Below are 27,096 nucleotides of genomic sequence, written 5' to 3'. Positions count from 1 at the left end.
GTGTGCGTTGGCCTCAATATGGGTCCTCCACCTCCTAACAAGTTAAAAACAGCACTTGTACTCACTCAGGTAATCTCCCTGCCATGCTGCCGCTTTGCTTTTCGCCACATTTAAAATCCATCACAGTCAGAGCAGCGCATTGAAACTAAATGGAGCCGCCGCTCTGGTTACAAACAGGCTTTAGTCTCTGCACAAAACTGCTTCCTTTGTGTCGATTTCTTTTTGTTTTTGTCCTTTAATCTCATGTCTTTCTGTTTTTATGCCTCTAATAGTGAATGTCAGTCAACCCTGAAGTCTCAGACCGACACAATTCGACAAAAACAACTCAATTTTAGATATTAGACCTTTTATATATATATATATATATATATATATATATATATATATATATATATATATATATATATATATGCTGATTGTTCACAAATAGCAAACACTTAATACATAATACAACTGCAAAGTAACAGCAATGCAAGATTTTAAAAGAAAGATAGACATTCAAATTGATCCAAATATGTATAATTAAGTGTGTTAAGTCACTGCTGCAGATTTAAATTTATTATGTGTTGCTACAAACTCTTTGTTTAAAAAAACAGCTGCTGTACCGGAAAATTACAGTTAAATACCTGAAAATAACCTCTTTTTTTTGCTTTTTATTGTATAATGAAGGATATTTACATGTACTAAAACAATAAACTTTCCTATAAATATAGTCAAATAATGCTGTAAATGCAAATAATCAGGCATAATATTTCAGAAAAATGCCATTATTTGTCTAGTTTTATCATGTAATTTTATGTAAGGATCTTACTACTTAATGGAAATCCCCCCAAAAATTGAAGATACTGTCATATTTGGTTTCAAATTGCCTGAGCCTGAGTCTACTGTTAATTTTACATAATTTCAAATGTAGAATTAGCTTTTATGCGTAATTTTTTGTAATGTGTTTGTCAGTTTAACATTAAAGTTTATAAAGTTGATCGTTAGAATTAATGGATTTATCTCTGAGAAAAACTGTGACAGACATATCTCAGGTTGGACAGAGTATTCTTGCGCTACAGTCACAATTTATCAGCGCTTATAGATATTATACACTGAAATAAACATATTTATTCACCTTTTTTGTAATTAAATATAATTCTTTAATACAGATCTGGTTATTCTTTTTCTGTTATCTTTTACTAATATCATTTTAGAAATATATTTACAGTATTAAAGTTGAATTTAACAGTTTCATCCATCAAATACACATCCAAAAAATTTTCATAAATTTTGCAAATGTATTTTAACTATTTTTGTTAAATGAAAAAAACATACAGTTTTCTTTATTTTAAATTATTTGTAAGATTTAATTATTCACAGTTTAAAAAATGTGTTATTTTACATTAGATATATGAATTTACTGCTTATTTTTCTTACTTAATCAATATTTTTCTCTACAATATAAATACAGAAAAAATAGTTTAAAAAAAGTAAAATAATACTGAAATAATAATACTGAAAATATATATAAAATTAATTTAGTTCAGTAAAATATAACTCTGTATTATTTGTAAAATCGAAAAGAAATTAGACACATGCAATGTGTCTATTATTATGTATTATGCTAAATAAGTACATGATCAAAAATAGTTTTTTGGTTTTGTTTACGGGTGAATGTGCACTTCTTGCTAAAATAGGAAATCTTCATCTAAGTTTGCACAATATGAAGCCAGGATTTTTCATGTTATATTCAGGAAACCAGTTATTGATATAATCCTCAGTAAAAACTGCAACATTTGTGTGTTCAAACACCCAGAAATGACGCATGTTTGTGTTTTCTTACACAAAAATCATCTCAGTTGTGTCAGTAAAGACTACTTTTCTGAAGGCAGCAGCAGTGCGATGCTGTTGTGCTAAACCTCTCTGTGAGGAAGTCGTGGACAGTTGGGCTCGCAGTGAGACTTTCACACAGGAAACTGCAGCTTCCTTCAGTCAGTGCCGGTTTCTTGTGACTACGACCACCTTGGATGCAGTCGCTATTAATAAAAGTGACATTAGTGGTAGATTACAGCAGAGTCAGATCGTAGTTTTTCCTCTTTTGAGTGCTTGATGTCACATGTGTGTCTACTTACCTTTTCTATATTCTTGTCTGTGGCTTCATCCCTCATCTCCATCCTCCTCCTCCTCCTCCTCCTCCTCCCCGTCTGTCATTACAGACAAGAAAACCCCCAAACAGTCCCACAAAAAGCATTCAGATGACATGTTTGGCTTTAAAGATGCCACTTGGCAGCGGTGGCTAAATCTCAGGACTAATGATTGCGGCGCTGCATCCGTCTCTTTTAACCGTAACTCCACCCTCTGCTGACCACACGGCACATTTCATTCATAAACGAGGCCTCGCCGTCGTCCTGCAGCTATATTTGGCTCTTGTTTTATTGCAGGTTTAGAAACCAGAAGCACATGTCTGTCTCAGCGGTTCAGTTTTTTATTTTTATTTTCTTGAAGCTGCAGCTGATTGAAGGGTCGCTGATAAAACGATGAATGGGCGGAGGACGGGCTGATGGGAGATAAGAGGCAGCGTGCTGGAAACGTAACACAATAACACAGACATGCTTCAGCGCACCGTGTATGCAACCTCCTAGAACAAATACACAAACACACTCACATATACAAAGATATTTCTGGCTCATTTGATCTTTTTTAGGAGCTTTTTTTTGTTTTGTTTTGTGAGACATTTAAACTTCAAATGATGCACTAGAGTCACATCGAGTCAAACAAATTAAATGTTTTATCTTAAAGTTTATGTAAAGTTGATTGAATTTTGTAACACTTTTGCACATTTGAAAGAAACAGAAGCTTTGGTGGAGGTATGTGGACTCTGAATGCCGTTTAGTTTATGCTATTTTTTGCTTTAATCTGGGCGTTTTTTAGCTCCTGTGCAGTATAAAGTCCTGCACCTCTATGGAGACAGCAGTTAATGCACCTATAAGGTCATAAATCAGAAAAAAAAATGTAAAGACCAAAGTTTCCATTACAAAAATGGAAAAAAATCTGGAATTAGCTTGCAACATTTTTTTCAATATTGGGGAAAAAACGGTTGCTCTACATGATATAGGCCAGGGCTGTCAAACATATGGCCCAGGGGCCAAAACCAGGCCAACAGAAGGTCCAATGCAGCCCGACTTTGCAAAGTGTACGAATTACAGAGAAGAAAAGGAAAACTTACGGAGTGAAAATGAATAATTCCTGTGGATAAAGACACTGAACTCTGTGCAATATAATGTCAGTCAGCAACTTCGGTACAAAAAAGTTTGGTTTGGTGGAACCTATATAAATATAAATATAAATATAGACACTACTGTTCAAAATTTTGGGGTCACTTAGAAAGGTGCTTACTTTTGAAAGAAAAGCAGTTTTTTTTTTCAATGAAGATAACAATAAATGAATCAGAAATACAGTGTAGACATTATTAATGTGGTAAATGACTATTCTAGCTTGAAACAGCTGATTTTTAATGGAATATCTCCATAGGGGTACAGAGGAACATTTCCAGCAATCATCACTCCTGTGTTCTAATGCTACATTGTGTTAGCTAATGGTGTTGAAAGGCTCATTGATGATTAGAAAACCCTTGTGCAATTATGTTAGCACATGAATAAAAGTGTGAGTTTTCATGGAAAACATGAAATTGCCTGGATGACTCCAAACTTTTGAGCAAGTAAGATAAGAATAAAAAGGAATGAAAAGAAAACACAAACGTAGTTATATACTAGTGCAAACATTGTATACAAAGTGCAAATTGGCAATGAGGTCGATGAATTACAGAGTACAAAATGGCAGTAAGGAGGGTAGGAATGAGTTCACAGTGGAAGTTTCGGTTGTTTCCTCCTGAAACCAAAAGTAATAAATGGTTGATTCAAAAAGTAGACAATGTCACAATTCTTTCTGTCTTAGAGTTTCTGGTTCTGATAAATGATGTCCATCCATCTATTATCTATACACCGTTTAGTCCTCATTAGGGTCACGGTGGGGCTCGAGTCTATCCCAGCTGACTTAGGGTGAAGGCAGGGGACACCTGGTCAATCACAGGGTTACATATAGAGACAAGCACACTCACATTCACACCTACAGACAATGTAGAGTTATCAATTAACCTCAGCATGTTTTTGGACTGTGTCAGGAAGCTGGAGTAGCTTCAGACAGCCCATGTATGTGCAGGGAGAACATGCAGACTCCATGCAGAAACATCCTGGGACGTGAACCGGGGATCTTCTAGCTGCTAGGTGGAAGTGCTAACCACCAAGCCACTGTGCAGCCCTAAAATGGTGTCATTTCTTCAAATTTTTAAAAACACATTGTGTCATTTTGACCTGCTGGTGGATTTGGGGTTCAGGGGCTTCAAACAAACAAAACCCTAACAAAAAGCATTATTAGTTTTCGTATCCTGAGCTTTCTATGCCGTGAAATCGCATTAATTTCTAGCCTCGACACACATCCAGCATCACAGATTTGTCAACCCAGATTCAAGCAACCCATCTGCACTCCAGAGTGTGCCAGCTGAGCCGGATCGAAGCCTCATCCCCTGCCGCCCGTCCTTCCTCATCATTTATCATGTCGCCCTTTTAATGACACCACCTGTGTCAACAGCGAGGGGTCTGCTCCAGTGTGTGTGCCTCTGTGTTTCTATTTGTGTGTGGATTCGTGTTTACCGGCATGCAGGTCACATCTGGCCCGGCGACACCAGAAACCTCCTTCCCCCCCGAAACACTCGGTCAGACACGCTCTCTGCTGCTGCCTTCGAGGGACGCTTGACCCTGGTGGACGTCTCGCGCCGCCACACATCACTCACCGTCTTGTAACGTCGCTCGCGTCACTTTTACGACAAGCGAAGGCGTGAAGCGCCGGCCGGGGTTTGACTGATGCGAGACGACGCTCAGAAATTTCACAAACACCGTGGACAGACGTAAAAAAACGGCAGCAGCATTACAGAAACCACCCTCTGCTTGTGCTTCTGTCACGTGTTGTTATTTCGAATTGACTTTTGAAAGGTTTCATTATAAAATCCAGAGATGGAGCAGAGCATGTGATGTTTGTGAGGCTTTTACGCAGCTCTAGTAGGTCAGACTGTGGGCTCTGTTGTCTTGCAGAGGAGGATCACATTTCCAGAAACCTTCTTACAATAATTTAAGGCAAAATATCATCATGTGCAGCTGTAGAGGAACAAAGCAGCTACGGGGGAAAATCTGTGAAATCTGTTTTCCTGAATGAAAACTTGGTTTTAATTGCAATTTAAACTCGCAAACTATTTAGTCAGAATCAGCTTTATTTATTTATTTATTTATTTATTTTTCTTTTCTTTTTGTTGAGCAAAAGCTGTCAGAATCAGCTTTAATGGCCGAGTACGTACACAATACACAAGGAGTTTGGTTTTGGCTGTTGATGCCACACTAGGAATAAGGAAAGAAAATTATAAAACAACTATCGAAAGAAGAAGATGAAGAAGAAATTATGAAATAAAAATTTAATAAAAATTTAATTAAATTGAAAATGTAAAAAAAATTAAATAAAATAATAATAGTCATAAATATAAATCTTTAAAAATAAATAATATGCATGAATTTTCTTTCAAATATAAGAAAACATCTCTAAAATGATAATGTTTTTGTTAATTTATATCCAGTGAAAATATTGTTAGTTAACAGTCAAACATTATAAAAGAATGAATTATTAAATTCAAAAAATGCAGACTTTATGTGGTCGTTATTTACATTTTAGATTTTTTAACATGTAAAGTAATACTTTTTTCCCCTATTTTTACTAGATATTAGCTGTAATTTAACAGAACAGAGAATCTCTTTAAAAAAATTATAATAACAGTAATTTCTGTCTTTAATTTCCATAAAATTTCTTTCAAATATAAGCAAGCATCTGTAAAATAAGATTTTTGTTAATTAAATTCCATTAAAAATATTGTCAAACATTATGAAAGGATGAATTACTTTAATTTAGAAAAAACAAAACAGAGTTTTTATGTGGACATTAGTTACATTTTATATTTTTAACATACAATTAAAAATAATAATAATAATGTAAATAATGCCCAAATCCAAAATCTGTATTTTTTCCTGTATTTTTACAAATAAATAATTTGTTCCTTTATAATGCTTGACTGTTAAATTACAATATTTTCACTGCATTTGAATAAGCAAAAATATTGTTATTTTACAGATGGATGCTTATATTTGAAAGAAAATGCATGTATATTAAAGACTGAATTTTTTAAACGTCTATTTTTGTTTAATTACAAATAATATGTTGTAAAATGTAGTATTAATTTACATATTTTTTAAAAGTAAATTAAATAATGTGACAATCGAAAGTCTGCCATTTTTACAAATAGTAATTCTTTCACAAGGTTTGACTATAAAGTTCACTATCTTACTATATTTTAATCATCTAATTAGAGATATTTGATGTTATTTTTACAGTTTTTGCATTTTTTTTTAAAGATTTCTTTCTTTCCAGTAAAGGCAACACATATGGTTTAAAAAATACACTCATAAAAACACTGAACATGTCTTTAAAGCACGTGTTCTCTGTACTGCAGGAAAAGCGATTATGAGGTTGTGGTCGGACGTTTTTATAGGTTTGCATGTGAGTGTTGGGATGTGTCTAATGATTGAATCCCGCTGTGTCTCTGAGGGTCTGTATGTTGCTGCCTGTAGGTCGTCAATAAATACCAGTCAAACCCTCCATCCCAGTCACAACACAGACGGCTCCGAGCTGGGAGGAGACCAGTCACAGCCGAGCCGACTGATTAGGAGGAAATCACATGAATTCTGTCCAAACAAACAAACATTCTGCCTCCGAGTGGGTTGCATGATTATTAGAAATCGTTTCAATTGATGCAGATGAGAAGCCGTGATGTCAAGCGGTTAATAAACAATTTTTAAAAAAGTGGGAAATTCTTGTTTGAAAGTGCAACATTTTCCCAGATTTTCCCCATATTTTTCTGAGAAAAGCTCCCCTAAAGACTTTAGAAAGACAGTGTTAAGAGGTCAGAGCTGTAAAAATGGTTAAAGCTGCCAAAGCTCCAGATGCTCAGAAAGGTCAGACGCTGATGGTGTTTGGTTTATGTGCGCATTTCCAAAATGTCTGCATCCTTTTCAGCCGCGGCCGACAGAAAAGGTCAGAAATATAAACTTCAGAGGATGCGGTAAACAGCAGCAGCAACCCAAAGTAAAGTTGCTCGAAATGACAATCTGGCAGCACAGTTTAAAGCCGATAAAAAGATATTCGGTGCTTTAAAGTTGCACCTTTGAACATGATGTGGAATTTCAGCGATGTCGAGAGAGGATGAGGAGGATGACTTAGATGACTTAGGCTGTGAGTAATGTTTACTGATATCAGGAGGAGTGACACTGACAGAGCAGCAGTAAATGCAAGCAATGGCAGCATCAGTTCTGAGGATTCTCTCTGATCTTCAGGTACATATTGGAGTTGGGAGAAGGTCAGATTAGATTACAGACCAACATGGAGACAACTCGTCTGCATAGTTTTGAAACATTCATCAGCAAAAAATACTAATATTTTAAAGATATTTGCCTTAATTTGAAAGAAAAATGTATATGAAGGATTGAAAAATGGTGACTATTATTTTACACAATGGTTAGTTCACAGTTTTGTAAATTAAAGATCATATTAAATTCACTGTACAAGATTTATGCATAAAAATACATCAAAATGTGCTAAAAAAAAAAACACCTTGATTTTCTGAGCGTCACACGTGCAGTAAACAGAAAGGAGAAGTGACGCTAACAGTGCAGCAGTAAATGCAAGCATTGCCAGCATCAGTTCTGAGGAGTCTCTCTGATCTTCAGGTATATATTCTAGTTGGGAAAGAGTCAAATTTAGACTACAGACCAATAAATATGGAGGCTACTCGTCTGCTTACTCACGTCAGAACAGACAATATCTAATCTCCTGCAGCGTCTGCATGCCCAAAGGCCATTATGAGCCTAGAAAGGGTAATTATTCCTTCACAGAACACACACAAAGGCATTTTATTACAAGACCAGAACTTATTTCAGCTCCCATTCGAACCGACGTGGATGTGACAACACTTTCCGACCCCCCTCAGGGTTCACACCTCTGTCCAGGCGAGAATTACTCACTCTATCCAAACACCTCCTGACGTTTCAGAAACTCATGTGTGTCGCCTTCCCCCCTCGCAGGTCCAGAATGTTCCAGGAACTTCACACTCCCCAGAGGAGTCATCAAGACGCCGGGCTTCCCAGAGAAGTACCCCAACAACCTGGACTGCACCTTCATGATCTTCGCCCCCAAGATGTCGGAGATCGTGGTGGAGTTCGACAGCTTCGACATGGAACCCGACACCACGCCGCCGCCGGGGGCCCTCTGCCGATACGACTGGCTGGAGATCTGGGACGGATTCCCTGCAGGTGAGCACGAGGGTTGGACTTCCAGCTGGTAAATGAGAGAGAACTGCACCAAGAAAGAGGCTTGAGCTCCGACTGAGGTAGAAATGTCAGAAACCAAAAGCAGCAGCTACAGCGTCTCGTTTGTGAAATCTGTGTCTGCCTGAATGAAAACATTTTCTCAACGTCACCCTCGCAAACTATTTAAATTCACTGTACATGATTTACGCAGCTAAATAAATGATTATGCTGCTAGGAAATAAATTCACAAGCATCCGAGCATCACATGTGCAGTAAACAGAAAGTAAAGCAATGAAAATTTGTACTTTAAAGAGAAATGTCTGTTTTTAATGGTTTTTAAGTGGAACAATTTACTGTTATTTTACGGATTTTCCCTGTTTTGTTAAATAACAGATAATAACTAGTGAAGTTACAGAAAAAATATTAATTTACATCTTGACTATAAAGAAATATCAGGACAAAACTGTAAATAATATCCACATTGAAAGTCTGTGTGTTTATAAATGGAATTTTTTCCTTTTAAAATGTTCATCAGCAAAAAATATGAATATTTTAAAGATATTTGCCATTATTTGAAAGATGTATGATTAATGCAGAAAAATACATCAGAATGTTCAAAAATAAAAAACAAGACCAAACGGGACAAAAACTTCTAAGCTCAACTGCTAATAATTAAAAATAAAATGTAAAAATAAATGTAAAATACGAGAAACCTAGTCGGAATAGGTTCACAACTGATAAGATCAATTTCTAAAATTAAATCAAAATAAAATACTAAAGTATTGCGACTCCTTTGAGCATTAAAAGCCATTGCAAACATGTATGTATTGGCGGGAATTGATGGGACTCAGAAACACCCCCACAATTTAATGGAACGTAACCCTCACTGTATCCACAGTTTACAGATCAACAGCACACTGCTAATTGAATATTTATTGGAAATACACGTTCAAACTTGTTTTGCTGCAGAGCAACGCGTCTGAAGCTGGAAAACGCCCTCATTTGCTTCCTCGTTGTGTTCCGTGAGAGCATCGGTGCCGCTCATATAGAGATTAAATCAGAGTTAGATCTAAGATGTGCCTGTTAGCAGCTCACCACAGCTTCCCAACATGTCAGAACCACACAGGAGCTTCCAGCAGGTAACAATCATTAATCATTAGCACCTCGGCTGACGCTCGTTTGTCTCAATTCCAATCTTTTTGCTTGAAACTCATCCTCCTGTGTGGCTGGATGTAGCAGAAAAAACCGAGGCTCCTTCACAGCTTGCTCATTGTTCCTTCCGCCCGCCACATTTGGAGAAAAAAACCCCACGAACGACGCAACCTGCTCCACCCTCTGTTCGCTCTCCTCCCCTTCGCCTGGACGCCGTCCTCTCGGCTCCTATTGTTGTCTAATTAGCCGTACAGCGTGCAGATAATCGCGAGAGGCTGCATACCTCGGACGGGCCTGCGGCGGCTGCCAGGATGCCCACAATACTCGCCGCTGTGCCCAAAAGCTCTGCCTGCTTCCTGCCAGCGAGGAGACTGGCATGGGAACACCAGGGACACAAAGACTGGCACAGGTATACAGACAGTGACATACACTTTCAAGCTGTGCCAGCATACACAACATGCCAGGGCTTCTCCTGTCAAATGATCTGTGTGTGTGTGTGTGTGTGTGTGTGTGTGTGTGTGTGTGTGTGTGTGTGTGTGATGTTAAAGCCGAATGTTTACCCAGCGAACACGTGTGTCGCAGCAGATAACAAAGCATCTCTGCAGCAGGGTTAAAGACCAGGATGTAGTTCTTCATCCCATCAAACATCAAACATTCCCATGATGCACTGCTGTTTTTTCTTTTCCCCTTCCTAAATTAGCTCTTCAAAAGGAAATGCGACACAAACAAACATCTGACGCTCCTTAGTTTGGTTTTTAATGCATTAAACCCTCCTGTTAGGTTTGAGTCTCAGGAACAGCAATGATGTTTAATTATCTAAAAATGTCACAAACAAAAAAATCCCAATAAACATTGATTATATCGTATTATTAACTCATTATTAACCTTTTCCATCACTATTTAGTGCAGTGGTGTTCTTTAGCTCTCACAGATCATGGTTCAATGAGGATAATTCACTTTTTTTTAATGTACATTGGAAAGACCTACATATAAAATACAATAGTTTTATGACATTGATTTTTTTAAATTTTATTTTTCATGTAGATTATTTTCTTTTAATGGAATTAATAAATTAACATGGGACACCTCTCCTGCTCCGGGTGGGTTTGCACATATGTGAAATTTCATTTTCTATGTCGATTACACTGATTAAGCCAAGCAGAAGACGTTTCATACCAAAAAAATATTTTTAGATGTTTTTTATGCTTGAAATTGGGTCAGTTTGACCCATAACATAACAGGAGGGTTAAACAAAAGAAATCTCTATACTTTGGGGCATTTTTGCACACATTTGCTCACAAATATATTGCAGCCTTATAAATATCTTGACTGACAAGTCCTTTTTCTGTTGGTTTTTTTTATGTTTTTTTGATGAAATTTTCTTTCTTCTTCTTCTCCTTCACTCATTTTCAGCCCTATTTCATGGCTTCTTTTTATTATCAGAGTTTCTTCAGTTGTCATATAAAGGCTACAAGATGTGTCTGGAAGCTGTGGAAGCAGGTCAAGGGCAGAACTGTATCTGTGTCTGTAAACTGTAACAATGAGAATAGAATGGTGAAGGAAGAGCACCAGAAAAAAACACATTCAGGCTCATAATCTGTAAAACTGTAAAAATAATGTCAAATATCTGTAAAATAATTTTTTTTTATATATATATATATATATATATATATATATATATATATATATATATATATATATATATATATATATATATATATATATATATATATATATATATATATATATATATATACACATACATAAATCATGATATTTTAAGCTCATTTAAATACGGTAAAACTGTATTTTTGAGTTTATACTTCGGAAAATAATAAATTACTATTTGTAAAAATACAGATTTTATTTATAGTTTTGCCTTCTTTTCTTTAATAATCAACATGTAATTATTATTTTTTTATTCTTTGAACTAGATATTACCTGCAATGTTAAGAGCAGATGATATTTTAATTTTTTTCTAGATTATATTTACGATTTAACAATATAGGGAAAAATCTAAAATAACAGTTAAAAATTATTTACCATTTTTTCAATCCTTTATACACATATTTTTCTTTTAAAAAATAATTGCAAGTAGCCAATTTTTTATTTTTTTGCTGATTGAAATACAATAAAACTGGTGTCACCTGAATTACTGCCCTCTGAGAAAATATACTTTAATTAATTTTGTTTAATTACTGTTTGTAAAAATATAGATTTTTGTTAGCTTTGTCCTTTATACAGTCAACGTGTAAATTAATACTTTTTTTCTTTGATTTTACTAGATATTATCAGAAATTTATCACAATAAGTTTTATATATATTGATTTTTTTTGCAAAATTGAATACAGTAAAACACTTCTTTTTTTTTTACAGTTTATTAACATTGCTAAAAATAATGATTTTTTTATGTGAGCATTATTTATAGTTTTGGTCTGTAAATAAACACTTTCTCTTTTGTTTTTTTTCCTCAATACTGTCTGCAATTTAGCAAAATAAGGAAAATCCCAAATAACTGTTAAAAAATTATTTATCATTTTTTATACACATAATTGTTCCCAGAAAGCATCATTATATATACAAATATATATATATATAAAAAGTAAAGTTTTTTGCTAATTTAAATGCAATAAAACCGTAACTTTATCACTGCACACTAGAGAAATTTAGTTTTATTAATTTAATTACTGTTTGTAAAAACACATTTTTCATGTGGATGTTAGTTTTGTCCCTTTTTCCTACAATGAGTAAATTGATACCTTTTTTCTTTAAATATACCTGCAATTTTACATAAAAAAGGGAAATAAAAGAAAAAATATCTGTATTTTCACTCATTGATATACATAATTCTGTTAAATAAGTGCAAATATTTCTAATAAATAGATTTTTTTCTGTATATATATATACACAAAAAAACACTTATTTTTTTACTATTTGTTTAACATTTCTGAAAATACAGTTTTTGACGTGGACATTATGTATAAATTAGGCTCTTTTTTTTTTTTTAATGCACAACCCCAAGCTCTTTTCATTTCATTTGTGTGATTTTGACGCTAACACACCGATCATTCCTGGAATTGAACTTTCTCCTGCAGTTTCTCTTCTTGTTTACTCCATTTCCTTAAGTGCATATGCGGCCATATTGCCTGCAGGATTTTTTCCTTTTTTCCGGGGACTGATTGCATCAGAAACCATTTCACAGCAGCTCTGATAAGGCTGAGACACTCCTAAATGTAATCCGTCACAGATTGTCGACTACCTGCTTTAAACTGTAACTGATAAACATAATCCGTCAGATTACTGGAGCTCGGCATTCCACTCAGATTGCCTCATGCATCTTCCTCCTTTTCTGAGTTGTTTTTCCTCCGTACCTGCAGGAAAATGTTAGAAAAGTGTAATTTTTGTAGCGTGTGACAGCTGAATGTTCCTCGTCGAGTCCTGCAGATACAGTATCTGAAGCAGCTCAGGCCTCGCATTGTTTCTCCCAGATAAGAACGACATGAAATGGAAGCAAACTGTGGACAAGCAGCGACTCAGAGCCTTTTAACCAGAAGAAATGTGTAGCTGGATGCCTCACGTTTTATCTTTCTCAGGTCTTTTCCTGAACATAAATCTACAACTGTCTTGCAAAAAAACTGCAGTTTAAAAAATGTTCTCTGAATCTTTAAAGACTCTTTTAACCATCTTGGTCTGAAGTAATTGTCTTCTGCACAATTAAACCAGTTTTAAACCCCTAAGGCTCAAATTAAAATAAATAAAAGAATAACTGTCTGTAAAAATGCCGATTTTTAAGTGGATGTTCTTCACAGTTGTGGCCATTAAATTCTTTGAGTTTACTAGATGTTATCTGCAGTTTGATAAATTTGGGAATATCAAAAATAACAGTTAATACAAATTTTATGACATTATTTACAGTTTTGTCCAGTTTTTATCTTTTGCAGCTCTTTTCCTGAACATAAATCTACAACAATCTTGAAAAAACAAACTGCAGTTTCATACATTTTCTCTGAATCTTTAAAGACTCTTTTAACCATCTTAGTTTTAAACCAGAAATTAAAGCAGAAATGGATTATTATCAACAACATTCTCTCACATTATTTGCCATGTAACACAAAGCGTAGTGTCACTTCAGCTTAAGTTTGTTTTTTAATTAAAATAAATGATAAATAATTTGACAATAAAATAAAATTTAAAATATAATAAAAATATATATTCAAAAAGTAATAAAATAATTTTAAAAATATATAATAAGAAATTACTATTTGTAAGAATGGAGAGTTTTATGCGGATGTTATCACAGTTGTAGCCTTTAAATTCTTTGACTTAAACTAGATGTTATCTGCAGTTTAACAAAATAGGAAAAATCTCTTTTTTCAAACCTAAACTGCATTTAAATCAGCCAAAATATTATTTTAGCGATATGTGTAATCATATTTCTTTAAAAAATTACTGCAAATATATATAAAATAATATTTTTTGGCTGATTTAAATGCAGTAAAACTGTGTAATTGTATTTTTATGACATAATTTACAATTTGGCCATTTTTTTTTCTTTTGCAGCTCTTTTCCTGAACATAAATCTACAACTATTTTTTTGCAACTATCTTGCAAAAAAAACCAAACTCCATTTTAAAAAAATTGTTCTGTAAATCTTTAAAGACTCTTTTAAGCATCTCAGTCTAAAATAATTCGTCTGCTACACTATTAAACCAGGTTTAAACAAGAAATAAAGCAGAAATTGGTTATTATTATTTGCCACAGAACTGAAAGTTATGTCATTTAAGGTTGGTTTTTTTTTGTTTGTTTGTTTGTTTTAAATTAACATAAATGCAATTAATTATTGAATGAAATTTTGGGAAAAGTATGTTTCATCTAGTTATTTTTGATAATAAACGTGACTTTCCTGGGCTATAATTTCTAAATCATTTCCTTAAAAGCTTAATTTTTCTGACAAAATCCATTTGTTATTTAATTATATGTCGTAAATTCATTTGGTGCACTTCCAATTAATTAATTTCTGGTAATTATTTATGCACCGTGGATCAGGAAATGTACATAAAGGCAAGAAAACAGCTCAATAGATGGCAAATAAAGTTTTTTTTTCTTGCAAATGAGTAAAAAATGCATGTTACTTAGGGTTAAAAGTGATGTTTACATTCAGTTTTTTTATAATCAGGATTCAGTTAAACTTTCTAGAAAACTTTCACTCGTTCATCTCAAAAGAAATATTCTCCAGATTCTGGAAATACCTTCCAAACTGCAGCCAGCGCTGTATTCTGCCCTCAGAGGTTTTTTTTTCCCTTTTTTTTTTTTCCAAAGATTGTCAGGGATTTATCTCGCTGAAAAATGGATTCTTTAGTGCTGCGACCTGAATGTGATGCTGCTGCACTAGAGGCAAAAGCTGAAAGAAAACGTCTCGGGGAGTCACTGTCTTGCTTCTTTAGCTGCAAATGTCACGGATTTATGAATGAGCAGAACACAAAGAAAAGCAGCTAATTCTTCACTACCGTGATTCCTGCCCATTAAAACATGTTTTTAAATTGGCCTGTTGTACCTCAAGATGCACTACAGGAAATCATTCCTGCTGGTGTCAGACTCAGTGTAAAAATTTTCCACTTTTTAAGTCAATAATGTGCAAAAATTCCAATGAATGATCCTCCATGTAACCCTATTTATTACACTGTACACTTACATTAAACTCTTGCTCAAACCTCGTCCCCTTTAAACTTCAGCAAAACTTCAGGAAAAACGTATTAAGTCAAACAATCCGTAACACTAACCGTAACCGTAAAATTTAAACTCCTTGAATAAAGCATCAGCCTGGTTATTGATCGTGGAAACCTCAGTGGTTTGTCTGACATAGTCGATTACAGGATTGATTTACTTGATCAGTCAGATTTTTATTCCTCGTAGCACAATGCACATCCTATGTTTTATACTTTTTCTACTTCTGTGTATCTATATATCTGTTGTACTGCTTGTATTTCTAAGACTTTAAGGGAGTATCACTGATTCTGACTCTCATTTCTGTCACAACACCTGCATCTAATCATTTTCTCACATTCAAAAAGCAAAATTATGCCATTAATTTCTAACTGGATGTGACTTATTCTGTTACATGACGTCTAGAGCTGTGTTTATGTGACAGAGTGATTCATAAGGATACGATCCTGTGTGTTTTTATATATATATATATATATATATATATATATATATATATATATATAGAGAGAGAGAGAGAGCGAGAGAGAGAGAATGTTGGAACAGAAAGTGTCAAAACAATATGTGGTGGAAATGAGTGTTTCTGTCACCTTTATTCCTGCCTCAGAGGTGAGAGATTGAACTGATCCAAGCAAAGTTTGAGGAATTTGCACAGCACTGAGCAGTGAAGCTGATGTTACTCTCCGTTATTCACCCCAGTCGGGTCTCACATCAGCAGGAAAAGAATGAATGAGTATTTGCAAAAATGCAGATTTTTGTGTGGATGTCATTCACAGTTGTGGATTTTACCTGCAGTTTAACAAAATGGGGAAAATCCAAAATAACAGTTAAAAATCCAACCCTAAATCTACATAATTTTTATTAAAAATAACTGTGAACATCTCTGAAATTCTATTTTTGGCTGATTTAAATGCACTAAAACTGTAATTGTTATTTGTTGGAAAAGAACAAATTACTGTTAATAAAACCATAAATTCTGTGACGTGGACATTATTTACAGCTTTGTCCATTTTGTTTATTTTTTTCAATCAACGTAATTTTTTTTTAGAGTTTACTGGATATCTGCAATTTAAAAAAGTTATTGGGAAAAATCTATAAAAAACACCATTACCATTTTTCCAGTTGTTAATATACTTAAAGATTGCTTTCAAATAAATGCAAATATATACAGAAAGTTTTTGGGTTCTTTTGCTTATTTAAATGCAGTAAAATTATCTATTAGCTGTTTGTTTCTAAAAATACAGTTTTTGACCTGGATATTATGTGCAAATTGGGCTTATTTTAATTATTATTTAAATTTATTTCATTTAGCATTTTTTTAGTATTTAATGTAGATATATTTTCTTAAAAATAACTGCAAGTGTACATAATTTTTTTTTTTAATTTTGCCAATTTTTGGCCCATAAATTAATACTTTTTATATTTTTATTTTATTTTTTCTAGATAATATTTGCAATTTAGCAAAATAAGGAAAATCTAAAATTATTGTTAAAAATTATTTACTATTTTTTCAGCTTTAATGTATATATAAGTCATCCTAAAAATAACTGCAAATATACACAAAAAGTTTTTTTTTTTGTTATTCAAATGCAGTAAAATTGTGTAACTTTATGACTGCACCATGGAAAAAAAAACGAATTACTATTTGCAAAAATGCAGATTTTTGATTTGGATGTTAGTTTTGTCCTCATGTAAATTAATACTATATATGCAGTTTTACACAAGCAGGTGTTGCCCTTTTGCTCACCCTCCTGCCCTCCTCTCCTCCCCCAGTCGGGCCTCACATCGGCAGATATTGCGGTCAGACGTCTCCGGGTCGAGTCGTCTCCTACACCGGCATCCTGTCCATGACTATCACCACCGACAACGCCATCGCCAGGGAGGGATTCTCTGCCAACTACACGATCCGAGAGAGGAGCCTCCCGCCTGGACACGAGGATGAGGGTGAGCAGCTGGACGTGGAGTTTACACGTCATTAAGAACGTTCACTTCTGGCACATTTCTGAGTCTTTATTTGCTTCAAACGACACGAATAAAGACTCACAGGAAATTTTTTTCACTTCGGTTTTTGTTGCACATGTGTAGTTAATAAGGTCATCTTTTTGTCATGAATCATGTCCATTACTATCAAGATGTGTCCGTATCAGCTGTTTTTCAAAAAAAAAACCAAAGATATTAGGTTTAATATAACATATAAAACATGAAAAACGCAATGCATAGAATAGAAATGTTACATAAAACTGGGAAACAAACATTTCCTCACATTTGGGAAGCTAATATTACAGCGCTAATGGACTTTTCAACTAAAGAAAGGATCCATGAAGGTGATAGATTATTCAAATAATATCGCTTTATTATTATATTGTATTATATTTATTATTTATTCATATGGTGTCATCATTGCTGACTATAGTTCGCTGTTTAAAAATGTGATTTAAATACAGTTTGGAGACAGTTTTTGTGGTTAAATAGGGAAAAAAAAGAGTTTCTTTGGCTTGTGGTCATTTGCAGTGATGCAACTCTTCACAACTTTATGAAAGCTGATTTAAGAAGTGTTTCCTTTCAAGATTGGTTTATTTTAATAAATTATAGCCTGAAACTCTACAGTTTGACAAGAAAAGAGCAAAGAATCTGTGAAAAAAGTAAAAAAAATAAGGACTATATTGTGTAGCAAAAACATCTTTTCTAGCTTATTAATAATCTTATTTATGAAATATCTGCTCCAGACTACAATAAACTTTGCTGATCATAGTTTTCTAGATGTATTTGGCTTAAATTTGCAGCAGGAGCCTTTACTATAAATGCAAAAACAAGTCAGTCAGTCTTCGTTTGTCTAATTGATCTCTTTCCTGAGATCAATTTTCTGAAGAGTAAAAACCATAAAATTATTCGCAGTCCCTGTTTGGACTCAATCAACCTCTGAAATCTGTGTTTAATCCCGTCAAATAACTTTTTAATTCATTTAAGATGGGATTTGTTTCCATTTATAGCTCACATTTCCGTCATTTTGACCTACTTTCGGCTCTTATCTTCTCCTGCATTTGACCAGTTTCACACCACAGGATGTTACCATGAGATGCAGCTTCTCGCTGTAGTCCTTCATCTTCTTCGTGTTTGTCCACATGTTCGGGAAAAGAGGCCATTAGTCTGCGTCACTTGACTTTACGACCTTGTTGGAATGTCTGCAGAGATTTAAGCTCTGTTGCTCCGTGTGGTTTTTGAACTCTGGTAACCTTAAACCACAGTTCAGAGGGGACTTTCTAGAGCAATATTTGGGAGAAATAAACCCTAAATTCTGCAGTTTGATGTTCTAAATTGATATCTGAAGACCAAAAGCCTGTTAACTGTGCACGTATGTTGTGTGGGTCAAGATTATAATAATAGTACTAATATTTTTATCTATATTGCAGCTTTTAGTTAGAAAACTATTTAACAAGAGAAGGCCAGACAAGTTTTTTTAATTTATTTTTATTGATTAAATACTTCTTGTCTGTGTCGGTTGAGAATAAAGAAAACCCAAGAAAAAAGAAAAAAGACTGTTAAAATGAATTCAATTTAAAAAAAATAAAATTTAATTTAATTTAATTTAATTAAAAATGTAAATACAAATAAACAAATAAAATAATAACATTGCCAAAATGAAATAATAACTTAATTTAATTTCTATTTAATTTTTGAAATTGCATTTAATTACAAATAACATAACAATAATTATAATGATAATAAGTTGAGGTATATTTAACTGTTTTAATTTTCTGTACATTGTTCCAGATGTTCAGTTTGTTTAAAAGCTCTTCCACTCTTTCAAACCCAAAAACTAACCAAAATGTGTATATTTTATCAGATACCCCACAGTGTTTTATCTCAGCACAGCAGCACAGTATCAGGGAATGTTTCACCTGAGGGGTCAGAGTCATTATCTTTTTTTCTTTTTTTTTTTCCACTTGTTTGTTTTCGCCACGGGCAGAAGATGTGGGCGTCGTCGGCTTTGCTGTCTGCTGTTGATGCTGAGCGTCCATGACAACGTGCTACTATGTGGAGGTGGTCTAGATGTTTCAGATACGTCTGTCCGAGAGATAAAGCTGTAATTATGTCGCTCAGGCGGTTACTTTGCCTCCAGACCCCCAGCGTGGCTCAGTAGATTGAATTAAAGCCTCTCTCCAAACCGCATCTCTTTATCTTTTCTCTGGTTTTTACAACATTTGCTCAGATGCTGTAAATCACAATTCCTCTGAATCGGCTGCAGGGAAATGTTTAAGAGTTGCTTAAAACTCTCAAAAAGTGCCGTTTAATCTGCACACCACTTGTTAGAATTTAGAATGTCTAAAGTAAAAATAAGCTCGACCTGCCGAAGAGGTTAACTACTGAAAATCAACAACTTCTGTTTGACTACATTTTTTGTGTTTTTATCAAGGTTTTTAATAGTCTGGTGCGGTAACATCAAGTTATTGAGCTTTCTGTGTGTTAATATCCAAGCGTTTAACAGTTTTATTCTTAAATATGCAGGTTTTTACCATTTTTGTGTGTTGTCACTTTTCTGTGTTACTGCATTGGTTTTTGACAACTTTGGTGTTTAAATATGCAGGTTTTTGATAGTTTGCTGTGTTAATATATAGGTTTTTGACAGTTTTGTGTTCTAATATCCAGGTTACTAACACTTTTGTGCGTTAACATCCTGGCTATTAAAACTTTTGTGTGCTATATCCAGTTTTCTAAAAGTATGGTTGTTAATATCTACATTGTTGATAGTTTAGTGTGTTAATATCCAGGTTACACACAGTTTTATGTGTTTACATATAGGTTTTGGACAGCTTTTGTGTATGGATCTAGGTTATGTGCATAGATATGCAGCTTTTTGATGGTTTTATGTGCTAATATCCAGGTTATTAATTGGTATATTATTGCCCAGGTTATTAATACTTCTTAATACTTACTTACTTAATATTAATACTTACAGGAATTAAAATCCTGGTTATTGACAGTTTTGTGTGCGATTGTCCAGTTTTATAAACATTCTGTGTGTTGATGTCCAGGTTAGTAATAGTTTGGCGTGTTATTATCAGGGTTTTTAACAATATTTTTTTTAAATATGCAGGTTTTTAACATTTTTGTGCGATAATATCCAGGTTATAGACAGCTTTATGTGTTTACATGTAGGTTTTTGACAGCTTTGGCATAAGGATCCAGGTTTTGTGCACAGATATGCAGGTTTTTAACAGTTTTGTGTGTTAATATCCAGGTCATTGATAGTTTGGTGTGTTAAAATACAGGGTGTTGACAGTTTTGTGTACTAATATCCAAGTTACTGACATTTTTGTGCATTAATATCCAGGTTATTAACACTTTTGTGTGTTAAGATCCAAATTTTTGATAATTTTGTGTCCTAATATCCCATTTTCTAAGTGTTTTGTGTTTTAATATCTAGGTTATTGACAGTTTGGTGTATTAATAGTCAAGTTTTTAACAGTTTTATTCTTAAATATGCAGGTTTTTACCATTTTTGTGTATTAATATCCAAATTTCTAACAGTTTTGTGTGTTACTATATAGATTTTTCACAGTGTTGTGTACTACCATCCAGGTTATTAACACTTTTGTGCTTTAACATCCTGGCTATTGACACTTTTGTGTGCTAATATCCATTTTTCTAAAAGTTTGTGTGTTAATATCTAGATTATTTAATAGTTTGATGTCTTATTATCCAGGTTTTTCACAGTTTTCTTCTTATATATGCAGGTTTTTATGCATAAACGTTATGCGTTTTATGTGTTAATACCCAGATTTCTAACAATTTTGTTTGCGACTATATAGGTTTTAGACAGCTTTGGTACAAGGATACAGGTTTTGTGCATAGATATGCAGGTTTTTAACAGTTCTGTGTACTAATACTCAGGTTAATGACACTTTTGTACATTAACATCCAGGTTATTAACACTTTTGTCTGCTAATGTCCAGTTTTCTAAAAGTGTCTTTTGTTAATATCTAGATTTTTGACAGTTTTTGTATGTTAACATCCAAGTTATTGATAGTTTAGTGTCTTAATAACCATGATTTTCATCATTTTGTGTGTGTTTTTTTCTTAAGCATGCAGGTTTTTACCACTTTTTTGTGTTAATATCTAGGTTTTTGAGGCTTTCATGCAATAATTTCGAGTTTATTGAGACTGCTGTGCATTAATATTTGGCTTTTCAGCAGTTTTTTGTGTTAATATCTAGGTTTTTGAGGCTTTCATGCAATAATATCAAGTTTACTGAGACTGCTGTGCATTAGTATTTGGCTTTTCAGCAGTTTTGTATGTTAATATCTAGGTTTTTTACAGTTCTGGGCTTAAATGTGCAGGCTTTTAACACTTTTGTGTGTAAATATCCATGTTTTTGACGCTTTTGCGTCATACCATCTACGTTACTGACATTTATGTGTGTAAATATCCAGGTTTTTAACAGTTTTGTATGTTAATATCCAGGTATTGAACAAGTCTGTGCTTAAATGTGCAGGTTATTGACACTTTTGTGCTTTAATATCCAGGCCCGTAACAGTTTTGTGCTTACACATGAAGGTTCTTAATATGTTTATGTGTTAATATCCATATTATTGACTGTTTTGTGTGTTAGTATCCACATTTTTAGGAGTTTTGAGCGTAACTATCCTGTTTTAATCGTTAATGGTTGAAATGATAGAACAGTTCATAAACAACCAGTTTCAAATCCTCTGATAAAGATATTTTAAACATGACTGATGGCCATCTGACAGGACTATAAGAGTAAATCAGATTTTAAAAAGCCACAGCTATAAACAACCTTTAACCTTCTATTTACGCAGATTTTTACACCAAGCCTTCATGCTCCTAAAATAAAGAATCTTTATTCAGGCAACATATTTCACTCCTCTTCACTAACGGCCACAGAAGAATCAAACGCTGATATCCTGCAGTGAATTTAGGGTTTTCTGCTGCTCTGTCTCAGCCGTCAGCATCAGCGGTGGCCTCCAACAGGGCCTTTGATCAGCTGAACCGTCGGCGGGGGCGTCGCTTTACGTCCTCGCTTCCTTTTCAGATGGAGAGGGAGAAGGACGGGGCTTGATGTTTGTCCCTGCTGTGAGGAGGACGTGAAGGTTGAACAGAAATGAGAAAAGATAAATTTGTGGAGATGTGAGCTGAGAGTTTCTGTGGATGAATCAGCTGGACGATGTGAGTGTTTTCCTCATTGTCTAGCTGCAGTTTCAGAGCATTTTTCTGGCTTATCTGGGGAAGAATTGGAGGGTTTTTGTGCCTGAAAACTGTCAAACTGGGGAAGATAAAATCCAGCTCTCTGCAGCTTTTTGGGTAATTTCGCAAGCAAACTTTCTCCCCAATTTATTTGTGGAATAGTGTTGCGTGTTTGTGTCGTCCTGGCAGACCCTGTGTCTTCAGACAGCCTCCCACACACACACACACACAAACACACACACAAACACACACATTTCCTTTTGTCCCGCCGCCCTCTTCCTTCCCTGAGCTCCCCTGCTGTTACAGAGTGGACGCTGCCGCCTCACAGACACACACAAGTCGACTCCGTCCAAAATGCTGTTTCGAAAGTGTTTCGTAACGCCGAGGGATTGCAGAATTTTCTAAACCCGTAGAGGAGTGCATCATCCTTCTGATAGAGATTAAAAATTACCAAATTAGAGTTGAATCCTCACCAGCATCAGCTGCGATATGTGCCTGTGTGGTTTCGTGTGTATTTATATCACACACACACAAAACAAGGCTGCAGTTAAACAGTACTTTCACCGTCAATTAATCTAAACATGTTTCTGTTTAGTAAAATCTGTCAAGTATTTCATCCGACAACATTTAAAAACCCAAATTAATTCACTTCGCTGCCATGTAGGACAAAGAAAAGCAGCAAATCCGCTCATTTTAGAGGCTGAAATCAGAGAATATGTGTTGTATTTCTGACTAATTGTTTAATTGACTAATTGCTGCAGCTCCAATAAAAAATAAAAATCTTGGCTTGGCAGATTTGATTGCTGGCTAATTGTTAATAGCTTATTTTAACTCAAATGTGGACACAGGCTGCATATGGATTTTGAAATGTGAAGATTGCTTTTCAGTTTTATATTATTGGCTTTGTTTTGTTTTAGGCAAAATGAGCATCATCACCTCCCATTTAACATGATTTTCTCACATTTTATTGACTAAATGACTCGATAACAAAAAGAAAAGTAATCGTTCAAAGGGCTGAGGAGGTTTACATTGTTCCAGAGTAGCTAATCATGACCCTAGCCATAGAAAAACAAGAGTGGTTTTAAATAAATGGATTGAAGTGAAATTTAAGGACTTGTTTTTGGTTTTTGGTGGGATTCCGCTCCATCTGTGTGCACACAGGGTGCAGTTCATGAAGGTTTTGATGCCACTTTGGTGCAATCATGGAGTCAGACATGAATCTCAGGAGCCACATTAGAATGATTCCCATGTTTAGGGTTCTACAACGCGAAGAATGTATCAAAAATTAAAGAACTTATGTCTCTGCAGGACTTGGAAAAACTCATCCATGTCTTTATCTTTCACGTCTTTCTAAAAAAATCAGTCAGCTGATTCAGAGCTGACGCTTGTGTCCTCACTAAGACCAAAAAACTGGATCAGAACAGTCCAGTTTTAGGTCTTTACACCAGTTTCCTGTCTGCCAAAAGACTGGTTTCAAAATACTGATGTTGGTTTATAAAGCACTGAGTAGTTTAAGGTTTAAACACATTTCGAATCTGCTGCTACGTTATGCAACATCCAGATTTCTCAGGTCAATTTTCTGTTGCCAAAATCAAACAAGGAGAAGCAGATGTCACCTTTTATGCACCACAAATCTGGAACAAACTCCCAGAAAACTGAAGCTTTCCTTTGAAACCTTTCACTGAACCAAATCTGAGGCTTTAGAATTTGTGTGTTAATATCCAGGCTCTATACAGTTTTTTTTGTCCAGGTTACTGACACTTTTGTGCAATATCTTTATCGTTATTATCCAGGGCATTGATAGTTTGGTGTGTTAATATTGAGGCTTTTGATAGTTTTATATGTTAATATCCAGGTTTTCAACAGTTTTGTTCTTAAATATGCAGGTTTTTACCACTGTTGTGTGTTAATATCCAGGTTATAGATGGTTTTGTGTATTAATATCTTGGTTTTCAATTGTGTTGTGCAGTAATATCCAGGATATGAACACTTTTGTGTGTAAATATCCAGGTTTTTGATTCTTTCATGCAATAATATAGAGTTTACTGACACTTTTATGCATTAACATTTAGATTTTTGACAGTTTTGTACATTAATATCTTGTTTTTTAACAGTTCTGGGCTTACATGTGCAGGTTTTGTGTGTTAGTATCCCTGTTTTTGATGTTTTTGTGTGATAATATCCAGGTTATTGACACTTTTCATGTAATATCTTAAACTATGCTGTAACTCTAATTACCATTTTGTTTCTTTTTTTTTCCATTTTATCTATTTAGGTCTTTTCATTGCATTCAAATGTCTTTTTTAAAAATTGTTTCATCTTCCTTTTACTCATTGTCTTGATGCTTTTTATGTAATGCATTTAAATTGCCTTGTTGTTCAATTGTGTTGTATTCACTTATACCACAGGAATTCTTTGAATTTACTCCGTGTTGACTCCCCTTCACAGTCTCACTTGTTTTCCTGCCTGACTCAGAGATAGTTTCTTTTTTTCTGATACAGTGTATGTCAATGAGCCCAGTTCAGTTTTGTTTGATGATAAATTCAGCCATTAGCAATGACAGCACAAAGAGCAAAATGCCAAAATTCACTTCATCCAGCTAATGATGTGAATAATACAATTTGTAAACTCATATTAAAGGGGCCGTTAATATGATTTTGATACATAAACATTCTCCTTGTGTAACCTGGTAGTAATTTATGCGCTCTACAATTCATCCAACTCAGCGTTTGGAAGAGTAGCTTATTAATTAACTCCTCAATAGATCTTTTTTGGCATCGGAAAACTTAACTTCCACTTGAGATGCAGATGTTTTACCTGAAATCTTTGTGTCTTTTGCAGATTTTGCCTGTATGGAGCCACTGGGGATGGAGTTGGGGGAAATTTCCTCGGAGCAGATCAGCGCCTCCTCCCAGTATAATTCCAACTGGTCACCTGAACGCTCGCGTCTCAACTATGGGGAAAACGGCTGGACGCCTTCAGACGACACCATCAGGGAGTGGATACAGGTCAGAAATACTCTGCATGAACCTCTTATGTAGTTAAATCAGGAGTTTCAACAATATTCAGCATAGTTAAGCAAGAGTAAGAGGCCACTGTTGGCATTAAGTGAGATTAAATACATGTTGAAATTATTAGAAGTAGTTGCTCAAGCACCACAGAATTCCAGCCTGATAGTTATTACTAAAATATTTCCGTTCCAAGTTAAACAGTCGACTTGGAAGAACTGACATGTCACATGTATCCTCATTTCCCGGTGGACAAGCAGACGTCCTTGATGTGAACTTGACTCGAACTACCAAGATCTCGCTCACATCTGGTCTGAATATTGTTCACTCATTTGCACCACTTTTCTGCACGTTATGGGGACACTGGACCAAAAAAAAAAAAAAAAACGATGACTTGCATTATTTATCGCAGCCTGCCTCTCCGGCACAGTTGACATTTCTTATCTTCATTGAGAAATCTGACATAAAAGCCTGCAAGAAACTGAATGTAGGAATGAAAATGTTGTATTTCTTATCTTTTAGCGAGTTTTCTGAAGGGACCGCTGTACTGGGCTAACAAGGCAGAGCTGTTGTTGTATTTGGCTCCATCCAGACTGCATTCCAGCATATTGTACTGACTGCATTAGTACTGTGAGACACTTATTCTATTTATAATTCTGGGTAAACCGGTGAGAATAACATAATTAGTGCTCAGATGACACCACCTAATTAAACTGTGAAACTCATAAATAACCTGCGAGGTGCTTTGGTTTCCGAGGAAAAGCTGAGAAGGTGTCGATATGAGACGGAAAAGTTGTAAAATAGACGTTTATTTACATTCTATAAACACTTCTAATGTGTGTGCATGTTTGTTTTGTTTAGTGTTTTATTGTGTTACACTTGGCTAGCTACGGTTTGGTTGTCGCTCTGTGGAAGACGTTTCAGGAAATGCTTTGCGAGAACCTCTCAGTGTCACATTTGGTTGCACTGGGGACCCATTGGCATCATTCTCTAACACAGGATCATTGGCTTGACGTATAGAGAATCACAAATAGACACCGTGAATCTGTAGTCAAATGTTTTCTGCGGGTGATGGCGTCACTTTCACTTCTTTTTGGCCAACGTAGAGTCTGTCCAGTGTTGGGAAAGGATGTATTTTAGCTCAAACCACGATCTTTTCATCAACTTAAGTGATAAAATAAAGCTAAGTGAAACATTAATGGTCCAACTTGGGACACAAACCACAGTCTGCCAGGTGAAAGTCCTCTTGCTTATCCCACCGCTAACCTCCCAACCCTGATATGTTGCTCTTTTAAACTGTTAAAACTTCTATCTACATCATGGTTGGATGTTGATGCTGTTGGCACCGAAACCAAAGAACACCTTGTGCGTATCGCCGAGACATCAGAAATCAAAATATGTTGGCCTGACTGCATTTCGGTGTCTTTTGTAGTCACCACGCACTTTGCAGTGATAGTTCGTATTTTTGGAAGATTCTTGCAGCATGTACTTAATCATATCTGGTCTGTAGGTGCTAAATTTTCCATGTACATAGTGTATTTGAGCTGTAGTAGTAGTATATCTCTGCTTTG

General features: G+C 34.8%; 1 protein-coding gene across 1 annotated transcript in view; it reads left to right on the top strand.

The window, feature by feature from the left end:
- LOC111562870 (neuropilin-1a-like) overlaps window positions 1-27,096 on the top strand; it is a 110,666-nt gene that overhangs the window by 34,929 nt on the left and 48,641 nt on the right. Inside the window, exons 4-6 of the mRNA XM_023261647.3 lie at window positions 8,217-8,444; window positions 17,088-17,258; window positions 25,359-25,525. Of these exons, the coding sequence (XP_023117415.2) occupies window positions 8,217-8,444; window positions 17,088-17,258; window positions 25,359-25,525 (566 nt within the window). The remainder of the gene's footprint in view (window positions 1-8,216; window positions 8,445-17,087; window positions 17,259-25,358; window positions 25,526-27,096) is intronic.

Source organism: Amphiprion ocellaris, chromosome 10 (assembly GCF_022539595.1).
Source record: "Amphiprion ocellaris isolate individual 3 ecotype Okinawa chromosome 10, ASM2253959v1, whole genome shotgun sequence".
Lineage (NCBI taxonomy): Eukaryota > Metazoa > Chordata > Actinopteri > Pomacentridae > Amphiprion > Amphiprion ocellaris.
This window is presented reverse-complemented; position numbering and strand designations above follow the sequence as displayed.